The 16,265-nt window shown below is 44.9% G+C and overlaps 1 protein-coding gene across 1 annotated transcript in view; it reads left to right on the forward strand.

The window, feature by feature from the left end:
- Egf (epidermal growth factor) overlaps window positions 1–16,265 on the forward strand; it is a 79,386-nt gene that overhangs the window by 49,789 nt on the left and 13,332 nt on the right. Inside the window, exons 15-20 of the mRNA XM_075981353.1 lie at window positions 1,146–1,277; window positions 3,695–3,814; window positions 7,997–8,113; window positions 9,050–9,175; window positions 13,354–13,476; window positions 15,030–15,174. Coding sequence (XP_075837468.1) covers window positions 1,146–1,277; window positions 3,695–3,814; window positions 7,997–8,113; window positions 9,050–9,175; window positions 13,354–13,476; window positions 15,030–15,174 — 763 coding nt within the window. The remainder of the gene's footprint in view (window positions 1–1,145; window positions 1,278–3,694; window positions 3,815–7,996; window positions 8,114–9,049; window positions 9,176–13,353; window positions 13,477–15,029; window positions 15,175–16,265) is intronic.

Below are 16,265 nucleotides of genomic sequence, written 5' to 3' on the forward strand. Positions count from 1 at the left end.
CGGAGACTGTGGCCGCAATAACCAATGGTAGCAGGTGGTGGGGGTGGAGGGGATTTTGTGATCTTTCTTTCCATCTGTCTCTATAAATGTTAAATTTTTCTGCGATTTGTGCATTATTTGAATCAAAACCCAGACAAACTTGGTAGTTTGGTAGTTTGTGCTTCATCCCTGATACGGTGATTTTAGTCATCTAGGCTTTATCCCAGCAGCCACGCGCCGCACCTTGCTCCATTTTACCTACTTTCTACGTTGCAAATACTCTAGTTACAGTAATAAGGATGAGCAATTTAAGGGGGCTGGAGAGATGGCTCAGGGGTTAAGAGCACTGGCTGTTTTTTCAGAGGACCCAGGTTCAATTTCCAGCACCCACATGGCAGCTCACAACTGTCTTCATTTCACTTCCAAGGGGCCTGATACCCGCACACAGGTATACATGCAGGCAAAACACCAAAGCACACAAAAATAAATAATTTTTTTAAAAAGGATAAGCAATTTAGATCCTTTTCATAGTAGATAGATAGATAGATAGGTAGGTAGATAGGTAGATATAAATATAGGTAGATATAGATAGATAGATAGATACATAGATAGATATGATAATAAAAATATATTAGATAGATAGATAGATAGATAGATAGATAGATAGATAGATAGATAACCACAAAGTAAACACCCCAGTTGAAAGAAAGTCCCATTTGGAATGTGTAGTATCAAATAGAAATAATTGATATGTTAATAGTTATTGATTCAGGCAACTTAGATTTTTGCGGTGGAAACTTCTACCCATACGTGGGTTCCCCTCACCCTCACAGGGTGAGCAGCAGTGAGTAACAAGCCAAGGAAGAGTCATTCAGCTCTCTCCAGCAGCTCCTCTTCCTGAAGATCTGAGTTTGACTAGATCATGGGTCAGGAACTAGGAATCACACCTGACTAAGGAGCCTTACAAACTGAACTACTGACTATGCTCAGCAAATAATTGTAAAGTAGCAACATTCTGAGCTGTCTGCCCCCTGTGGGAACTCGTGTGAGAGCAGTCTGTGCACACCTTCCCTTTAGAATGGCCGAGTTCTCACCCAGAGATGTCCTTGATTTGCAACATCCTTGACTTCTCCAGACCCATCCACACTCTCTCTGTTCTCTGCTAGGGGCCGATCCCTGCATACACAAGAATGGTGGCTGTGACCATATCTGCCAAGAGAGCTTTGGAACTGCTCAGTGTTTGTGTCGTGAAGGTTTTGTGAAAGCCCAGGATGGGAAGATGTGTCTTGACCAGAAAGGTAGTTAGTTACTGGCTGGTAATGTAGCATACTGTGCAGCTGAATTATCCCCCCCGGGCTCCATACAGTGGGACATCCATGCCTCTGCTTTTGATGGTTGCAGTGTTTTGTATTATTAAGTGCTCCTTGTCTTCAGAAATGCTGAGTGTGTTTGGGTTTCTTCGTCCCTGCCCCAATGAGTTTTGTTGCTGTTATTCCTTATTATAGACTAAATTAGACTGACTTCTCATTGTAAAGGATTTAAATTCCATATTCTCCCCATTTGTAGTGGACTGTGCTGGGGCTTAGAAATAAATGTCCACATTGTTCCACCTCCCAGCGATGTTTAGAGCCAGTTTCTTTAGAAATGTTATGTTCTTAATTTTAAGGGCTGTGAAAGGCAGTCTCCTTCCCACACTATAGGTCCCAGTAGGAAAACTTGAGTCCTTTAGAGAAATGACTTTAAAGCAGCAAACAGGGACAGGAGGTGCGTACCGAGAAGCGGTAGCTGAGAGAGAGAGGCGAGGGAGTAAGCCCTGATGACGTACGACCTTTCTGCCTTCAGTGCGTGCCCAAACGAGGAATATCTGGAGACATCTTTTGGTGTCTTCCTCCCAAAAATGTGCCAAAGATAATTTATATTTTGTTAAGCCTTTTTAAAAGGTGCGTAATTATCTGGTACGTGTGTTATAAATATAAGTTAAGTGACAGGTTGATAACAGTGAGTGGATGGCTCTGTCTGTGGAGTGGAGGTGGATATTGGGTTTTCAGACATTTTTCCTCTATTAATTTGTTGCCTTAGGATAATAGTTTCATGCTTCTTAGATTCAGAACTCCTTTATGATCTTTAAAAGACTTCTTAAGATCCCCAAAGGGTTTTTATACACATGAATTATATTTATCAGTTCTTAGGATACTGGAAAAATGTAATCTTAATTCAAATGATATTAAGAGAACTCTAATGTTTCTCAGCATAGGGTAGTTCATGGCAATGACTAAATATGCATGTTTTCTGACAAAACAGGTAGTGAGAAAGGAGCCATTGTTTTCCCTGTCAGTCCTGAAGTCAGCGGCACAGACAGCAGCTGGACCCACGGCCACTTCTGTGTTGTCTTGGTTGACAGTTGTGAAGTACACGTGGCCTCTGGGAGACATGAAGTTGGAAAGACGGGGGCAGGGGGATCACTTAATAGCCTATTGAAAGGGGTGCTGTTTAACAGGTTTCAGGGGGAATATTGTTCTTTGGCTGTCAGAACTGCCCGGGCCCTAGTTTCTTAAAACTTACCTGCCATGAGGAGTCTGACACACGAAACAGATACTGCCGGCTGTTTCTTTGGGGGAGCGGCGGGCTTCATGCCATTTGTTTTTGAGGGAAGCCTTGCCGGTTACCCATAGTTTGCCTGTCCATCATCCTTTGAGTGGAGAAAGGGAGGATTTCTGCTCACATCTCAAAAAGGACTTGCATGCTTCTCCAGGCAACTATCATAAGGTCAACAGGACCCGGCTAGCCTTTCATGTGTGTGTTACTTATTTTATTATCCAGAGCAGGGAAATTCCAGAGTTAATGGCCAAGGGATCTGAACCTTAGCAATGCTCGCTGTGTCTCTTGTTTTCGCTGTGAGGTTACCGAGTGGGTAGTAGAGGCCTCAGCTCCTGGTGAGCATTGGTGTCCCCTTTGCTTGTGCTATGGCACCCCCTCTTCCCCACACCGCCTTGCTGTATTAATAACAATGTGAGCGTGGCGGAGAGGGTGGCTTTCTCCTGTGGCACAGAGAGTCCTGGTACTGCGGACTCTGTGCAGTGGGACCCAGGGTCCAAGGGGCACAGCTGAGCAAAGTGCTGCCTTGGGGACTCCATGTCCTCCTCCGCGGGAGCAGTGAGCTGTGTGTTACTATAGGCGTTTCATGCACGTTAACTTTAAAGTCTCAGTGAAATCTGGCTAGTGTAAATACGAAAGCAGAACAAAGGAAGGAGCTAACATTAAAGGCTTTTGGGAGCTGGGCGCTGGAAGCACATGCCTTTAATTCCAGCACTCAGAAGGTAGCAGGTCAGGTGGATCTCTGTGAGTTCAAGGCCTTCCTGATCTTCAAAGCAAGATCCAGGACAGACAGGGCTATTACACAAAGAAACCCTGTAGAAAAATCAAAAAACCAAAGAGAAAAGACAGGTCGGGGAGAGATGCTCTCCCAACTTTCTGTTATTGTGGTCTGCGATTCTGAGCTGGTTATATTCAGAAGGAGCTTGGTATGTGAACACTGTTCTTTATCCAAAAGAGCCCCATATTTCTCCCCATTGGCTCCACCAAACCCTGCCCACTTCCCTCAATCTTATTATTAAAATGAGTCTGAACTCGTTACCAGTGACTCGCTATCAATGTCAATTCAATCAAACTTTCCTTGAAATCGAAAGGCTTAACTATTGGAGCCTTCGTCCCACAGGTGACAACGCTGAGCTCAGTCACGAGACAACATCGTTGGACAACATCATTAGGACGGAAGCCCCAGAAGATAACAGTACAGAGTCCCAGCACACCTTAGTGGCCGAAATCATGGTGTCAGGTACGACCTGTGAGTGGTCCCAGACAGCTCTGGTTCTGACAGCTTCCACTCTCTCAATAAGAAGGTCTGTGCTCGCGCTCCCTAATACAGTATTGGCCAAGTCTGCTGCAGCCCAACCTTAGACTTGGCTCTTCCTCTTCTGAAAAGTGTGTGCAGCTCTGTTGGCTTAGAGTTGGACTGGACATGTTGACAGCCTCAAGGCTGCACTCTTTGAAGTATAATTGGAAACAGAGGTGACAGTTAGGAGAGAAGAGACAAGTCTTTCCCCGCCTATCTCCTATGGACAGTACTTGATCTATCTAGCCATTGTGAAAAGTTGAAGCAATTGATGAGCAGTATTAATTGATTACTTTAATTATTGCCAAAACCCCATGAACAGAAAATGTCAGAATTCCTTGTCTATAGTGCATATCTATCAGGAGAATGTCAATTTTTTTTTCAATGTGTAACAACTTTAGGGAACATGAGTCTATTACGTTCTGTGCTCACTCATAAGGCAAGTAGTTTTCGGATGAGCTCTAGAGCTCTACTGTAAACCCACCCTGTAAGACTAGACGTTAATGTCAGATGTCTTCTTTAGCACTTTCTGCTTCATATAGTCAGATAGGGTCTCCTGAACCCATAGCTTGTTCCAGGAAATCCCCTGTCTCCATTTGCCAAGGACTGGGATTATAGGGAGCCTGTCACACCCACCTGCTGTTTACCTGGATGTTGGAGGTCCCAGCTTTATCCACTGAACCATCTCCTCAGTCCCTTGAGTAATATTTTGTTTTAACACAACATCTGTAGCTTTTAAAAATGTTTGAAAACTCCTGGGTGATGGTGGCGCATGCCTTTAATCCCAACACTGGGGAGGCAGAGACAGGTGGGTCTCTGAGTTCTAGGCCAGCCTAGTCTATATTCTAAGACTGCCAAGGCTACACAGAAAAACCCCATCTCAAAAACCAAGCCTAAACAAAGTCTTTGAAAGCTCAGTGAGAGGACGTCTGATTTGGTCGTCTGTAGAGGAGGTGTGCAGGGCACTCCAGGGCTGCATGCTCCAGCAGTGGGGTTTCTGATGATAGGAAGACCTATATTTTTTAGTAACAAGGATAATTAATATGTGAAAACTAAGGCTGAGTTGTATTAATTGGTGACCTGACTAAAGATTCTGAAAATTAGGATGACAAAGGACTGGAGAGAGGACTTGGTTAGTAAAGTGCTTGCACAAGCGTGGGGGCCTGCGTTAGGATCCCGAGGACCCACACTAAACCAGGGCTTGGGAGCTGGCACTTGTCCCTAGTGCTGGGGACATGGATACAGGAAGACCCCTGAGGCCTGCCTGCCAGCCAGCCAGTTTGAATTAGCAAGCTCATGTAGTGAGAGACATTTGCTCAAAAAAAAAAAAGAAAAAAAAATCAGGTAGAAAATGATTGAGGAAGGAAGTCAGCGTCCTTCTGGCCTCTACACACCTATACATGTGAATATGAATACATGCAAACATATAAAAGCAAATATTTGAATTCTTAAAAAGTAAATATGATCAAATAACCAATTCATGTTGAAATAAGAAGAGTCAGAAAAATGTGTCACACTGGAAGTAGATTTATTTGGCTATTTTTCTGGTCATACACTGTACCAAGTGCTTCGGATACCAGGCCATGTGAAATAATCTCAACCTGCATGGCCACAGCTGAATGTGAGAATAAGCTGTCCAATCACATGAAGCATTATCAATCAATCAGTGAGCTAGAGACTCTGTCCAGACTCACCAGGGACCCATACATGCTCATAGAGCATATTCTAACATACTTGAGAAAGATTGCCCCATGACGATACATGGCAACGAGCACATTGAGGGCTGTGGGGGCCCAGGAATGGTGCTGCACTCAAACACTGTGAGGACTTAGGCCTGTGTTTGACTTTGCATTCGCTTAGTCTTCAGAGATAATGCAAGACAGCAGAGCTTGCGTTTGCATCAGAGATAATGCAAGACAGCAGAGCTTGTGTTTGCATCCTTGCATTACTGCATTTTTTCACTCAGCAGGACCTGGGTACACGTTAGGTACTTCTGAGTGAATCTGATTTTTACAGTTCAGCTCCCAGAGTTTCTGGCGTTGGGGGCTTTGTTCCTTAAGTGCTGGTGCTCACACTGGGCTACACCTTCAGCCCTAATTATTAAGCTATCACTAGGCCTTTTTAATTATTAAAATGTTTTAATTATTTGTGTGTACGACTGTATTTCCACATGTATGTCTGTGCACCACATGGGTGCCTGGTCCCGTCAGATTCTCTGAGACTACTGTTGCAGATGTCTGTGCACAGCCATATGGGTATGGCAATCAAACCGTGGTCCCCTGGAAGAGCAGCAAGTGTTCTTAGCCACTGAACCATGTCTGCAACCCTGACTATGCCCTTCCTTATCATCTTTATTTAGATATGTGTAGTAAATTTTAATTTGCAGAGAATTTTTGAAACAATCACTTTTTCCTTGGATTTGTACAACACGTATGGAAAGCAGCAACCATTGCAGAAATCCCTGCTCATAGTGTAGAGAGGACGGTTGAGCATTGCCACTGTGCCTACAGCTAGCCTGTCACAGAAAGAACTCTGGTTGTAGCCCGTGCCTCCTACTGTGTGTCTGTTGCTTTCCATCATGCAAAATGACTCAAGGTTTGCAGAAGTCCTGAGTTATGTTCTCGTTTCGGAGCTTTTCCAGTGGTTTCAAATGCCTGGTGTGATCTGGATCCTGCCCACTCCTGCTCTCAGCAGCCTTCTGATTTGGGAACTAACTATTTGAATGCACCCATCTTGAGTTGTGAGTGACAGGGAGTCACCAAGCAAGCATGAAAGGCATGTGTTCACACAAGACAAATGAGCAGCGAAGCATATGAAACACAAAAACACCATTACCCCCGTGTCTGCAGTCACATGGGACCCAAATCCAGCTTAGAACATTTAACCTTTGATTACCAAATGGGCTCAGAAGGCTTCATTTTATCTCCCTGTACACTGCGAACAAACTGACCAGTGACCAGAGAGGTGATGGTTCACAGACTGCTGTGGTATGTCAGCTACTCCAACTCCAAAAAGGAGGTGGTGGGTGGCATTTGGGGGAATGATTATACGCACAAGTGGTTAAAGCAGAAAGGGAAGAAACAAAGAAAAACTTGCTCATATCTGCGGCTTGACATGTACCTCTGTCCCCCCGGGGCATTTGCCTTGCAATGGGGTATGAAATGAAATGATCCCTGTACAGCATTTGACTTGTATGCTTCGTGACTTTGCGAAGTTGCCAGGAGGCTTACAAGTCAGTGCATAAATCTTGATAATAAGCACACTCTGAGACATATATCCTATTCGATATGAAACATGATATTAGTAAAATAATAATAAGTCTTTCTCTGAGTCAATCTCCTTGTCATAAACAGATCTGCTTGCTACATGCAAGTCTGTGTTTTGGGAGAAGAATAGGTGGGCCTTTCGGATGTCACAATGGTTGGGAATTTTTAAGTAAAATCTTCTTAAAATTGGAGTCTGTTTTAAGCACTGCTAGTAGTTTAAATGTACAGATGCTTTGACCTAATTATAAACAAGTCCACAGAGAGCTCTCCGAACACCAGATGACTTTTTTAAGACTGAGGTCTAGCTCAGCCTCTGGGAGAGGGAGGCAGGAGCATCTCATGTTAGGGCCAGTCTTGGCTATTTGCTATCACTGCTACCTGGTAGAAAAGGATGGCTCAGTGGTTACAGGCACTGGCTGCTCTTCCAAAGGTCCTGAGTTCAATTCCCAGCAGTCACATGGTGGCTCACAACCATCTGTAATGAGATCTGGTGCCCTCTTCTGGCCTTCAGGGATACATGGAGGCAGAACACTGTAAACATAATAAATAAAATCTTTAAAAAAAAAATTGAAAAAGCCAGAGCAGCAACCAAACCACAACCAACAAACCAAAGCAATGCAAAACTAGCAAGCACACAAAAAATACAGCTGAAGTTTGGGCTCCATGGAAGCAGTGAGATGTATCTTCCGCATCTAGTAAAACAGACATGGAGGGCAGGTCTAACCAGTTCTTTCTGTTTGGAGGCTAGCTCATACTTGAATTGCAGGAATGCGATGCGGGGATGTTCTGTCCAGCACGCTGAGGTCCACTTTCTTCTCTGAAGACTGGAAATAATTGCGTGGGGTTTTTGTGTTTGCAGATCAAGATGACTGTGGCCCTGGGGCATGTGACAGGCACGCTCGCTGTGTCTCAGAGGGAGAGACTGCTGCGTGTCAGTGTTTGGAAGGCTTTGCTGGGCCTGGAAACGTGTGTTCCGGTAAGAGCAAAGGCCGAATACCCAAATTTGAAAAATCATGAACCAGAAGCATTCTTTTTGCATTTACTGACTTAAAAGTCTCCAGGATTTAAGAAATCTGGAGGCTTAAATAAATTATTTGATGTTAGAAAAAAGTATTGTATGTACAGAAAATGAGCCTATTTACATATACCACTGCCTCATAGTATACTGATGCTATACTAAAAGTATGCAAAAAATGAAGTTGACATTAAGAGAAGCATGAATTTGAGCTCAAGTCAAGCTTACAAATTCACAAAATAGAACATTTTCCTTCATAAAAAGCTAGCATATATGTTTTGGCAAAACAAGTAGATTGTGATGGATAGATTTTGATTTTATATTGATAGCCTCAAATTGTAAGTTGGTTAATTCTGGGAAAATGTCAGTCCTTGTCATCGGAAACACTGGCAGAACATAATTTACTCAGAAGGACTTAGCTATTTGGACAGGTGAGAACTTCATAAGAATTAATTAGAAAATGAAATTCAAGTCTAAAATGTCGATTTATTCATTAACAGCGCCTGTTAGCAGCCAAGTGATTAACTGTACAAAGGCTTAGTCTTCCTTATAGTCCTGATGCTAATTTCCAAGATTGCCTACCCCAGTGCTTCTCACCCTTCCTAATGCTGTGAGCCTTGAATGCAGTTCTTCATGTTGTGGTGACCCCCAACCACAAAATTATTTCATTGCCACTTCATGGCTAATTTTGCTACTGCTATGAACCCTAATGTAAATATCCAATATGCAGGATATCTGAACCCTAATGTAAATATCCAATATACAGGATATCTTGAACCCTAATGTAAATATCCAATATGCAGGGTATCTGAAATGCAACGCTGTGGGGGTCATGACCCACGGGTTGAAAAACCATTGCTGGCCTAAACATTTTCCGTGTCCACAATCTGCCCACAGATATAGACGAGTGTGCGCTGGGCAGTGCGAGGTGTCCCACCGCTTCCTCCGAGTGCATCAACACGGAGGGCGGCTACGCCTGCAGGTGCTCAGAAGGCTACGAAGGAGATGGAATCAACTGTCTTGGTGAGAGCACGCAGGTGCCAGCGGGCAAGGCGGGAGAAGAGGCAAGCTAAGGAGAGTCATCAAAAGTTGTGGTTGCTGTGGGCCAAGACAAGGCGGGATGTGATTGGAGAGAGACGCATGTCAAGCGAGAAGAAACGAGAAGTCGTGTGACCTGTTCAGACAGATGGAGTTTAGGGCTCAGTCAACAGTCTCTTGGCCACAAGGCACAAGCCGCCGAGGAGATTGTCTACCTCTTTTCCTTTTTAGTTCCTTCCCTGGGGTTTGAGTGATGGCGGTTTATCAGGGCTCAGTGCTGTAAGCCTTCAGTGGGTAGCTGGGCAGCATCTCCTCGTGACTGAGTGTAGCAGCCGGACGGCGGTGATGTGCAGAGCTGGTGTGGGTGTGTTGGGAGGTGAAGGAAAGGACAGGCGGCTCCAAGGCGGGCGTAGGGTGTTCCTTGATCGTTCAAGAGACGAGAGCTTCCAGCACTGACATCTCACTGCAAGTACAGAATGATTGAAGGCCCTTTCATAAATCGCTCTTCCCTGCCAGGGCCTGGGTGGGGCCGTGGGCTGGGAGTTCACTCTCCGGATGGCTTCTGCTGCCCCAGGTGTCAGCGTCACGGTACAAGTGGAGGCCTGCCCTAGGCCACCCTCACCTAGTGCGGTGCTTAGCCACTTTCTCAGGGCTTCCTGGCTCCTCTTCTGGGCTTTTCTGTTCCTCCTGGAAACAAACCGTGAAGGGCAGATGCCCTGATAAGAAACCCCACTGACGGTGTTTTCTCTCACATGTGAAGGTCATGACTGTCCATTTGTGGATCTGGATGGCTTAAGCCAGACTTTATCAGATTAGCTCTGTGCAGTCCCCAGACATCTGAAAACCCACTTTTAAGCACACATTTGGCAGTCAGTCAGGAAAATGTCACTGCTCTAATTAAGCAGGCTCACAGATATTTTGGGCAAACAGACATCATATTTCATTTCTTTTGAAGAAAAAAGGAGGTATATTTTCACAGAGACTTAAACTCTAGATTCCCACTCTCACTAACCTGCCTCCTATCAAATATGCCAAAGGGTGTCATGGCCTTGCCTTGCCTGGCTCCATGGAGATCCTCAGGACCATGGAAGCCATGGGTATGTTTGTGTTTTCTACCATCGTACCTCGATATGTGTTTCTCTCTGTGTGCACGTGTGTGTGTGTGTGTATTTGATAAGTATGTGTCTTAATTAGGGTTATTATTGTTGTGATGAAACACCATGACAAAGCAACTTGGGAAGGAAAGGGTTGAGTTCAGTTTTCACTTCCAGATAAGTCCATCACTGAGGGAAGTCAGGGCAGGAACCCAAACAAGCAGGAATCTGGAGGCAGGAGCTGATGCAGAAGCCATGCAGGGGTGCTGTTTCCTGGCTTACTCCCCATGACTTGCCCAGGACCACCCTCTCACATCAATCAACTAAGAAAATGCTCCACGGGCTTGCCTACAGCCCAGTCTTAAGGAGGTATTTTCTCAGCTGGGGTTCCCTCCTCTCATGTGACTCTTGCCTGTGTCAAGTTGACATAAAGTGTCCAGCACAGCAGGTGACAGGCTTCAAGCCAGGTTTGGAACATACATTCTATAAAAAAATGTTGATGGGCAGCTATGATGGCTTGGTGGGTGTAGGTACTTGCTGCCAAGCCCAGCAGCCTGAGTTCAATCCCTGGGACCAACATAAAGATGGAAAAGAACCAACTGCCAGCTGTCCTTTGACCTCCACACAAATAAATAAATTTTGCACACACACAAATAAATAAATTTTTTTTAAAAAGAGTTTCAACAGTGCATGATTTTGCTTTGGGAAGAGTGAACTCTATCAAATTGAGAGAGGATTTCTAACTTGAGATTACAACAGGAATTCTGGTTTTGTTTGTTTGTTTACATCAATTTGAGGGCTGGAGGCATGGCTCAGTTACAGTGCTTGTATGGCATTCATGAGGCCAGATGTTCAATCTCATAACTTTCGGAGAAAGAGAGAATTCAAAACCACAGGAAACATAGAACAGAAGTTAGTCTGATCTATTCAGGATAGTAATTCCAAGTCGGTAGTCTCCATTACGCGCAAAGGCAATAGAACTATGAAGAACATCAAGACTGGGAAACCAGTTCTTACTTGCCAACAGACCATGATCTAAAAGAAACTCAGCTTTGATAAGAGACAAAGACAGATGCACAGTATAAGAGAAGCAGAAACACAATGAAGCTGGGAACTGGGAGGGCTATCTGCTTGAGGTCTCCGGCAAGATCTCCTGAAGGAAGTGTCCTCTTGGAGGGACTGTGGAGGAGGTGGGTATGAATTACGCAGAAGTGTGAAGGGGTGGGAAGTGTCCAGGTGTGAATGAACCATGTATCTGGGAAGTGGGAACTAGTGCTAAGTCTGGATTGGGTGTGCGAGTGTGAACAGTGGAGCAGCACAGGACACAGACACGTGTGGGGGGGTTCGGATCACGGACACTTGCTTCCCTGTGGCTGTAGAGGCAGCAGCCCCACATGCAGGGTCTGACTGGCGTAGCTGTGGCGGATGAGCCATTTCTGGCTTACAGAGCCACCTTCTCACTGTGGCCTCACGGTGCAGAAATCCCGGCGCTCCTCCTTCTGTGAAAGACCCCAGTCCAACAGGACACCCTCCTTCTGTTCTTGTTGAACCTTAGGTAGCTTCTTACAAACCCTGTCTTGGATGCAGTCACTGGGAGCTAGGTTGTCAGGGTATGACTATATGGAGAGGCGTTTCCGGTTCTATCAGCAGGCTCTGAGAGGCAGCTGGCATAGCTTTTACTTCCCTGCACAGCCCTTTCTTAAGCTTTCTAGCTGCTATTTTTAGGAAAATTAAAGGGAAGTGGGTGATATTAATTTTAATAGTGCATTTTATGTGCTCTACCATATCTAAAATATTAATATTTTACTATGCAATCAGTATTTTAGATGCTTGTACTTAAACTTGCATATGAAGACTTAAAACTATGTATTCTTTTGTTTTTCGAGACAGGGTTTCTCTGTGTAACAGTCCTAGCTGTCCTGGAACTAGCTCTTGTAGACCAGGCTGGCCTCGAACTCACAGAGATCCGCCTGCCTCCCGAGTGCTGGGATTAAAGGGCTGCGCCATCAGTGCCCGGCCCGTGTGTATTTTAAACTAACAGCACAGTGTGGACTAGAGGACCAGATGGATTTAGAGAGCCAGTACTCCCACAGGAAAGGTCTTGCTGTTCTGGGCAGCACCGCTGTAGTTGACAGAAAAGCCTCTGGCATGTCGCTAAAGTGGCACAGCTGTGAGCTCATTGCTGTGTGATCTAAGGAGCAGGTGAGGCTCTTGTGTTTGTGAGTGGCCTGGGGGAGAGATGGGATGCTGGAAGACACTGAGGCAGCTCTGTTGTAAAACAGCAGGAGCGGGACCAGCCATGCAGCGGGTGAGGGACAAACACACCGTGCAGGCAGAGCTTACTTGGGAGTTTTATTGAGATAAAGGGAGTGGGAGAAGAGAGAGAGAGATACAGAGAGGAAGAGGAAGAAGAGGCAAAGACCAGCCCGCCTCTTCAAAAGAGCAGTGGGAAAGAGAGATGGGGAGTGGGCCGAGTTTGTCTCTTAAAGGGACCTTTTGCATCTGCATACTTAAGTAGTGACATAGCAACCATAGGCCCCTGGGCTGGCCAGGGTACTGCCTGAGTGCGTCCTGCCAGGTGGCAAGGGCCAGCATAGTGCTTAAATCCTGACAAGTTCTTCTTAGAGTAATTTACTGCAGACATAGGGAGGCCTAGCTGAGAAGGCGGGCTGCAGGTCTAAAGGGGAGCTGATTCATACTTGTGCTTAGGAAAGCTTTGTATTTGATATGCCATTTATGCAGATAGATGAGCATATAGTTGCAAAAATGAAGTCTGAGTTTTAGGACATGACATGCTGTTTGCTGGAGATGCTCTACTGATTTCTGGCCTGGACAAGTCATTCCTTCTAAGAGGGACGGAAATTGTATCAGGAGCCTCGAATTCCTGAATAGGTGTGCAGCCGTGGGTACAGTGATATTTATTTCCAGCACTCATGCCCTAAAATGCATAGGGCCCTGGAATATGAGGCACCACACAGTGAAGAAACCCCTCCTAGACTCACTCTGTGGTTCCACAGCCCTGCTCCCTTCTCTGAATTCCCTTTCTCTTCTCCCTTATTCCTCCGGCAGATATTGATGAATGCCAGCAGGGGGCGCACAGCTGCGGCGAGGATGCCAAGTGCACCAACACCGAGGGAGGCTACAACTGCACTTGCATGGGCCGCCCATCTGCACCTGGACTGGCTTACCCTGGTAGGTGGATGGATGGTCCAGGTCAACCGGGAGGAACTTGGTCCAGGAAATCCTGATTGCCTTGGGGATTCTAGAACTCACTGTTTAATCAGGACTAGAGAGCCTGATTTCATCCAGTGTTTGGTGCTGGGACTCAGAACTTGAGATGGATGTTAACTTCATAGCATCTGTAATAAGCTTGTATTATTATTATTGTTATTATTATTATTATCATTATCATTATTATTCACAGTTCAGTAAAGATAGTTCTCCTTAACTCTGTGGCTACTCTCCCATTGGTTGGTTGTTTTCAGGGACCGTGGGAAAAACTTTGCAGGACTAGGCAAGTCAAAACTAGATCTGGGCTTGTAATAGTATATTTTGTTTATTTCGGTACATACAAATGTTAGGACTTTCAGAGCTAACCTGTATAAAATTTTACATCTACTTGAATTTTGGTACTAAGTCTTAAAAGTCTGGTATGTGTTTTATACACACAGCACGCCTCAGTATGGACTAAGAGCTGTGGCACCATGTGTTGCCCAGCATAGGGCAACTTTTCAGTGGTGGGGCAGTAACCGGAGAAGAGTCACTTTCAAGGATTTTTGTTTCTTTATTCTTTGTTTCTCAAGACAGGGCTTTTCTGTATAACAGCCCAGGCTGTCCCAGAACTCACTTTGTAGACCAGGCTGGTCTCGAACTCAAAGAGCTCCACGTGCCTCTGCCTCCCCAGTGCAGGATTAAAAGCATGCACCAAGGATTTTTCAAGGATTACTTTCAAGAATTGCTTTTTAAAGCCAGTATCTCTTTTTTTTTTTTTTAAAGCCAGTATCTCTTGATGTGAATTAGCAACCCAACCAGCTTTTGTTTCTTTAAAATGGTCACCACTATTCCATTTCATAAACCATGCCATCTGCGTCCCACAAAGAAGCTGGTTCCCCAAGGCTCTGGCAGCCAGGTCAGGGCTCTTGCCCCCTCAGCTCTGCATAGAAGTTATTACTTGCCTGGGTTCTGGATTTTATAGTGACTTGGTTTTTTCTCAAATTATTTCCTCCATTGAAAGGGTATTGAAGGTAGGTATTGACTGGTGCCTGCAGTCCCAGTAGTTGGGAGGCTGAGGCAGGGGGATTGCCAAGAGTTTGAGAATAACCTGAGTTACTGAGAGACTCTGCCCCACTCAAAAAAAAAAAAGACAAAGATGAAAAGAAAATATACTGAAAAACTTCTTGGTTGTACACCCAACGTCTTCCCTTTAAGAAGTAGGAAGCAATTCAAAACCAGGAGGCTTTTCCTCTTAGTCTTTCCTCTGTTACTATAGCATTTCCTTCCCATCAATTGCTACAGTCTCTGTCTGACAGGGGCCCCAGATCATTTCAGACTGAGGATTGCCCCTCCTTTCTTTGTCTCTAGTATACTTTGTATCTGATGGCCCAAATCCAGAGAAAGAGGGGCTTAGCTTCTCAATTGCTGACACAAGGCTTGGTAAGGAAAGGTGGGGCTTATGATTCTTGATATTTTCATCATAAGCTGTTCACAGAAACTCAAAATAAAAGTCATGTTTTTGACTGTTCCAGGCTCTACCTCACCCCCTATCCTTGGGGAAGATGACCGCCATTTGGTCAGAAATAGCAACCCAGAATGCCCACCATCACATGACGGGTTCTGCCTGCATGGCGGTGTGTGCATGTATGTTGAAGCAGTGGACAGCTACGCGTGCAAGTAAGTCAAGAGTCTTCAGTGGCACAAGAGAATTTTGTCATCTATGACATTCAGGAAGTCTGTAAAATGTGTACAGTGGAGACCTTTTTGTTGGAGGTGGTGGCTTTCTTTTACTCAAGTAACTAGATGGTGTAGTGTGGAGACAGCAGGGTCCCTGGTGGTTGCTGGATCAGTGAATTCCAGGTTCACTGAGAGACCATGTCTCTAAACATAAGGTGGAAGGTCTGGACAGGCTCATTGGGTAAATACTCTTCCCACCAAACCCAGACCTGAGTTCAGTCCCCGAGAACCACATAGTGGAAGGAGAGGACCATGCTCATGCAGGCTGTCCTCTGACTTGCACACATGCTCTGTGTGGCATCTCTGCAGCCATACACACACAGACACATACACACATATACACAGACACACACAGACACATACACACATATACACAGACACACACAGACACATACACACATATACACACCTACGTATACGTACACACACATATACACAGACACACACAGACACATACACACATATACACAGACACACACAGACACATACACACATATACACAGACACACACAGACACATACACACATATACACAGACACACACAGACACATACACACATATACACTCCTACGTATACATACACACATATACACAGACACACAGACATACACACACAGACACATACACACATATACACACCTACATATACATACACACACATATACACAGACACACACAGACATGCGCACATAGACACATACACACATATACACTCCTACGTATACATACACACACATATACACAGACACACAGACATGCACACACAGACACATACACACATATACACACATACGTATACATACACACACATATACACAGACACACAGGCATACACACACAGACACATACACACATATACACTCCTACGTATACATACACACATATATACACAGACACACAGACATGCCCACCCATACACATACACACATATACACACATACGTATACACACACACACATATACACAGACACACAGACATACACACACAGACACATACACACATATACACTCCTACGTATACATACACACAT

This window comes from Microtus pennsylvanicus, chromosome 7 (assembly GCF_037038515.1).
Source record: "Microtus pennsylvanicus isolate mMicPen1 chromosome 7, mMicPen1.hap1, whole genome shotgun sequence".
Taxonomy (NCBI): Eukaryota; Metazoa; Chordata; class Mammalia; order Rodentia; family Cricetidae; genus Microtus; species Microtus pennsylvanicus.